This window comes from Chanos chanos, chromosome 8 (assembly GCF_902362185.1).
Source record: "Chanos chanos chromosome 8, fChaCha1.1, whole genome shotgun sequence".
Lineage (NCBI taxonomy): Eukaryota > Metazoa > Chordata > Actinopteri > Gonorynchiformes > Chanidae > Chanos > Chanos chanos.
The window spans coordinates 13497967-13504470 of record NC_044502.1 but is presented as its reverse complement, the minus strand read 5'-3'; the positions used below and the strand labels follow the sequence as shown (position 1 = coordinate 13504470).

At 38.5% G+C, this 6504-nt stretch overlaps 1 protein-coding gene across 1 annotated transcript; it reads right to left on the bottom strand.

Moving 5' to 3' along the window:
• Positions 1-3519: 3519 nt before the first annotated feature.
• Positions 3520-6037, bottom strand: LOC115819311 (V-set domain-containing T-cell activation inhibitor 1-like). Its single transcript, XM_030782873.1, has 4 exons — positions 6027-6037; positions 4687-4727; positions 4200-4412; positions 3520-3680 (listed from the first exon to the last, which is right to left on the bottom strand). Exons 1-4 carry the CDS (start codon positions 6035-6037, stop codon positions 3532-3534), a joined length of 414 nt encoding a protein of 137 aa, XP_030638733.1. The 3' UTR covers positions 3520-3531.
• Positions 6038-6504: the final 467 nt, after the last annotated feature.

Below are 6504 nucleotides of genomic sequence, written 5' to 3'. Positions count from 1 at the left end.
AACAAAAGGGCTGCGTGACACAAAGCTATGCATTATGATTTCCTCTGTGAAAACCAAACTGAGACAAAAAAAAACCCTTCCATTTTGACTCATGACAATATCATCTGATGAAAAAAAAAAAACTAGAAAAACAAATATCTCTCTGTCAGCTTTTTCGGCGACCAAAATAAATCCAACAGTGACGTGTCACATTCTTTTTTAGAGAGAGAAATAAAAGCCCATTAGCAGGAGTGTCATTTCTGAAACAATCTGTTGCAAGACAGAAATGACTTCTCTGCAAAGTCCTGCGTGACACTGCCCCATTTCCACATTTCACAAGAACTGCTACAATTTCATGAGTCAAGAGGTCAGTTAAGACCAGAAAAAAAGGAGCTAGAAACAGAGTGAAAGAAAAGAGAGACCTGTCATTGTAAAGGGTGATTCATGCTCAGGGATGTGGGTGTTGCACCAAACTGTAGATGCCGTCTGTGCTGCTGGTCCCCAAGTTGTTCGCTAGGACAACTAACGGTATCTCAGAGTACTCCAACAAACAAACAAACAAAAACAGACAGACAAACAAACAAACACACACAGACAGACAAAATGCAAATTTTTGCGATCTTCTGCAATCACTTTCAAATGAAAAAAAAACAAAACAAAACAAAAAACAAACAAACACTTGACTGGGTTTCCACTAAGTTTTTTAAAATATAGTCATTCAAACAAAATCGAATTTCTATGGAGAGAAGGGCATGTTTTTGCCTCTGACCTTTGGTTATTACAGTTTAAGGCGTGTTTCAGACGAAGCTGTTGATGATTACTTGGCAGTCTGGGGGTTAACTGACAAAACCAGATTACTTAGTGAGAAAATTATAATACAGTCCATGTTTGGGATCCTTGCTTTAAATTTTTCAGAGGAGTGAAATACATTTAGCTGGAGTTCTCTTCCAGTGAGACTCCTATCACTAATGTTTGCCATCAGTAACCTTGAACTTAACTGTCTTGCTCAGCGACCGCCACACTTACGGTTAAAAACCCCCATCTCTCTGGGGTCTTGGCTGCATACCTTGCTGAGAAACCAGTACCTGCCTGAGAAAACCAGGTCTCTTCAATCACTGAGTTCTCATTTTTCTGAGAGAAGTGATAAATGGATATGAAATACATACTGGGTGTATTTCTGAGTTCTGAGGCTCAACTAAACCACAGTCAGGAGGTTGTTGTGAACTTCCTGGAGATTCTTTCCACTGGCAAACGCATCTCTGTAATAACACTGAGTTCCCCCAACACAACAGAGAGACAAACCTCAGAACCCTCAATAAACAACTGAGTCTATTAAATTACACATATTGAACATTTTGATGAAACCAACTGCTTGCATTTTTTTTCTGTCGTCTTAACATTACATCATTTAACAGCAGGCCTCACAGACATGTGTAGTTATTCAAATATATCTCAACACTATCAACAAACTCACCTGAAGTCGCAATAAATAACACAAATGTTAGGATACTGAACACAATAGTGAGAGTTTTCCATGGTATCTGAGGTACTCTCTCACATTCTCTACATGCCTGACTCTGGGGTTCAGAGGAATTCTCTGGAAAGGCAAACAATAGTGCAACAGATTTCATATGCCTATCTCTGATTGTCAAGCATAAATGGTGAATAATTCAATAAACTGTGATCTGTTAAATAATTTACACTGCTTATTACTAATAGGTACAACATTAGCATATCTGATACAAATATACTGGTTTTGCCATATTGCTTGTCATGTCACAGTAATTGATCAGTGATAGTCACAGTCCTGTAGAACTCAAAGGCATTAGTACCTGAAGATAACAAAGGCCCCAGAACTTAAGCAGAACTTAAAAACTGAATAAAGATGACAAAAAAGTCACAAGATTAAGCTCTGGGGTCTTTTTGTCTCTCACATAGCCCACGCATGTTCCAGCTCAACACTACACTGTGGCAGGCCTTTCCCAATTTTAAACAAATTACAAATAATGCAGATGTTTGCAACCTCCCTCCCCCACAACAAATCCATGTATGGACTTTTCTGAGATCTCTACGACTTAAAGGTCTCACAGCAGATATAGCAGTTGTTATAATTTAACGATATAAAATCTTTAGTTGTTCTTACCTGTAGCTTTCAGTCTAGTGCCATTGCTAAATACAGGTGGCTGACCAGTACGAAAACAGTAATAATCTCCTATTTCATTCATGGAGATATTGTTTATAAATAAACTATTATATGATAGAAGTTTGTATTTGTGTTCAGATAAATAGTAGAAAGCATCACCAGAAGGTGAACCAAGAGAGCGTAATATGAGAACTGGAGGGTTTAACGGTTGTTGTATGAACCAGTATATCTCTGTTCGGTCATGGTAACACTTTAAAGTCACATTCTGTCCAAAGTTGACCATGACATTTTTAACACTCTCAGCGGCTGGAAACCACATGATCAAACCTGGAAAGAAATAAAAGACAAAACATAATATCCTGTCTGTCTGGGTTACACTATTGTAGAGAATTTTAAAAGCACTGGATAAACTTACATAACTGGAGATGCATCGTTCTCATGTTGTATTTATGTTCTGAGCGACTGATTCATTCCTGAACTGAAGTAATCTGTATAGCACAGTGTCGACACGACTGAACCAAACCAGGGTTTCTATAGAGAATGTGAGCATGAGCCTCTAAAGGAAGTGAAACCTGAAAACCACAGTCAATGACTCCCATAATGCAATGGCCCTTCCTTTGACATACTGAGTACCACCCACCCAAAAACACACAGACAACCAGCTTATCAGTACAAAATACTTCATTGTGCAAGAATAAAGTAAAAAAACATAAGTTAAAAAAAAGTTTGGGCAATTAGGCAAATGTTTACTAAACAAATTCTTCCATGTGAGGGCCTGATGGATAATTCAATTGTTGCAGATTTTCAGTACATTAATATAGTGCCCAAAATATAATACACATTGTAATAGTGAGAATGACACTCATCTCGCAGTCATGTTATAAAATAAATAGTTACATGGAAGCACTGTATAAAAAAAACATAAAATAAACACAACGGAAAAACATGTTACTAATACTGTCTACAACTGAAAAGCTTTGAGGTTACTCTACTTGGTACATACCCAGTGCAGTGCTAATCCTTTTAACATAAGCACTGGAGTGTGTGTGTACAAAAATTTGTTTTACTTTATTTGTTCTGACTTCACTATGTTTACGCACAAAAATGTTCTTCAAATAAATAACAGAGAATGAGTAACAAATAGTGCAATTCTTGTCTAAAGATTAGCCAGCTCCTACTGCTGTAAAGCTGTCAATTTGATTGACATGTAGCAATGCTGTTGGAGTACATACACATATGCAAAAGCTATAGTTCACATGCCATTCTGCAAACAGCCAGTTACTTACTAATCCTAAGCCAGTGCCAAAAACGGCCAGCAGAACAAAAGTCCTCTGTAAGATCTTTATAAGCAAACTGTGTGAGGCCCTCAGAGGTGATTGTAGACAACATGACTTAAGTTTCACTACTGCTCACACAAATTGTTGCGTTTGACTGCAGAGAAAGGTCAGGAAGAGCACCAAGGCTGGCACTGGGCTGGTTTTCACGCTGTCACTTCTGCCTGCAGGATCAGACTTTTCAGCAGGGCTAGATTCTGGAGGCAATCTTTCAATAACAATATCTGCAGAGAGATAAACAAGGACACAAACATTACTGGATAGGATTAACATCTGAACTTTCAAACTTGATCTTTAGTGTACATTCACCAAAGTACATGTAAGCGTAACCATAAGCAGTATCTAAAAAACTGTACATTTTATGTAATCAGACTGTAACAAATCACTCACTCATTACAGGAGGCATACTGTTTACATCAGTATGTAAGACCAAACAAGACAGACATCAAGCAGTCAAAAGCCCTGATTACTAGTGCACTAAAAACCGCACGACACACTTTTCCGTTTTCTAAACCACACCTGCACATATCTCTTCAAAAAATCTTCAGCGTCTAGAATCCAAAGTATGTACAACTGCTTTTTGACTGCACCATTATGTCTTCCAGCTTCTAACTGAAATCAGCACAAACTACTGTGTTATTACCGCAATAGAGTGACTGGTAAACAAGACTCGGCACCTCTACTGTATAATCGATGCTAAATATCCTAAGTGACTTTAAGCTGGACTGAGTACTCAAACAGACCTTTGACATGAAGCTCCAAATGTCGTTCAACACGAATATAAGGGACGTAGCAGGAATATTTCCCTGTGTCCGTAAGGTCCAGGTTGTTCAGTTTGAGAGAGAAGTTGCCGTTGACGTACTCCTCTGGGAAAGTCTGCGCTCTGTTCTGGAACTGTGGGTCTTGTTGAGACAGAGCGGCATTGCCTGAGGTGACATCGTAAACATTCTTGATGTCTTTAAAGCGCCAGAATATTTTGGTGTTTTCTCTTTTTATCGCAGAATTTGCCTGTGTGCATGGTAAGATAACACTGCCTCCTTTGGGTCCTTCCACTCTCTGTTGCAAATGTACTGCAAAAGGCAAACAAAACAAAAAAAAAGTCAACAGCAGTACAATGAGAGTGTGTTTTTGTGCTTTGAATACCATGAAATCAGAGTGCTGTCGTCATAACAGAGAGAACAGATTATCTGTACATTCTTGCTGATTTGTATCTATTTGAACGGTACTTACCTTTGTCAATAAGGGCAATCAAAAGATACGCCAGCAGGTAACTGTGTAGGTACAAAAACATTAAAGGAGACAATGAGAGTTTGCTCAAAGCATATGGCATATATTTGGCTCTTGGCCTAGTTAACTGGTTATGCAGTGATCCACTGCGCTCCGCTTCAAAACACCCTAAAGGAATCAATATTCAAACCGTGACTGCCGTGAAGATCATAAACCTGTCAGAACAGGTTTTGTTTACCATCATAATACTTCATTGCGCAAGACAGCTTCCGCATTCTTTCTGGCATGGTGACAAATGGGAAATAGTCTTTCCTAATTAGTTCATCAGTTCCCCAATTAGATTAAGGACATTTTTCATAACAGGAGCACTGCAAATATCTACTAAACCGGTACCCATATTGAACTCTTTTATGACAAGTCATCAACACAATCTTGCTTGTCAAACCTGCCAACCTGTCTTTGGTGTCTGACCTTTTAGACAGTAGCCCACGAGAGCAGACTGTACGTAGAGGTCAAATGTTCAGAAATTTAATTACTGGTCTATATTATTTTCCTAAATGGTTAATGAACTTACAAACTTGTGAACTGTAATTTTTAGGGCGTATGCCACAAAGTCTGCGGGTTCTTAACGAGGAACTTTCGATACTACAATGATACGTCCATTAACCAACTTGAGATATTCGGTTTGCACAGTCATAGCAGCGGGAAGTCAGGCTTGGTTAATGTTCTCTTCTCCTATTGTATCTTACTGCGGACTTCACAGGCTTGTGTGTTTACCAAGTGTGTTTACTCCTTAAGGAGCTTAAACGCACTAGGCAGGAAATGAAACAGTTTGTAATATACATGGCGGAATACGCCATTTCCATCATCATATGATTTGCTGTGTGGGGAACACGTCAATTGTTCTTGAAACAAAATTGTAACTTGATAAAAAAAAAAAATGTCAATATGCGCCCTCTTATTAGATATGTTGATTAATGCAAAAGCAAAAACCCACTACACTAGCTCAGCTAAACGGCTAGCTCATCTCGGATAGCTATTCCTGTCTCGCATATTGGCCCAGTTAACTACAAAGTTAGTTAAGCTAGTTAGCATGTTATTAGCAGTGCTAACTTTATGGAGATATTAATACTGGTTGATAAACCAGCTGTGTCGCGAGAGGCTTGTGTACTCTCAAGTTCAGCATTAAATTATTTGCCCAAAATTGAAATATATTCATTAAACGCCTACTGCGACCGGCAAGGCCTGTTTGAGCTAGCAAACATTCACGCCCCAATCAAACACCACTACAGTATTAGCATAAGGGACATCTAAAATGAATCAGGTAAACTATAATAACCTACCTTTTATCCATTCTTAACACAATTGTTAAGGAAACATTCAAACAGACAAGTTAGTTGAAATATTATGCTTCTATCAAGTTTTGTTTTCGTGGCCTTGATACAAATGGCGCATGCGCACATGGGGCTTCAACCTCTCTCCTCTCCGTCAAATCAAAGTATTGTCTTTTTCTTAAAGTCATCGAGTATAAATAAGTACAATATATTACATAGCCTGTTGTATCAGGACAGAATTATATACTGTAGGAATTAAATTGTTATGTCAACCTAGAATAATGCCCAATCACCAAATACGCCCTTACTTCCCATATATTTCATATTTACGTCCATATATGACATATTTACGTCCATTACGAATGTAGTCCATTGCTACATTCAAAGATCACCACCCATTGCACATTTGACTTTATTGACTCATTATCTAAGCCGCTTATCCTGATTAGGGTCGCGGGGAGTGCTAGAGCCTATCCCAGCGCTCATA

Excerpts from the sequence above, each read along its gene's own strand:
- LOC115819311 (XM_030782873.1), bottom strand. Across the intron at positions 4,413-4,686 it reads GATTGCCCTTATTGACAAAG|ACATCAAGAATGTTTACGAT; the intron begins GTAAGTACCGTT and ends GGCGCTTTAAAG. Across the intron at positions 3,681-4,199 it reads TTTGGAGCTTCATGTCAAAG|ATATTGTTATTGAAAGATTG; the intron begins GTCTGTTTGAGT and ends ATCTCTCTGCAG.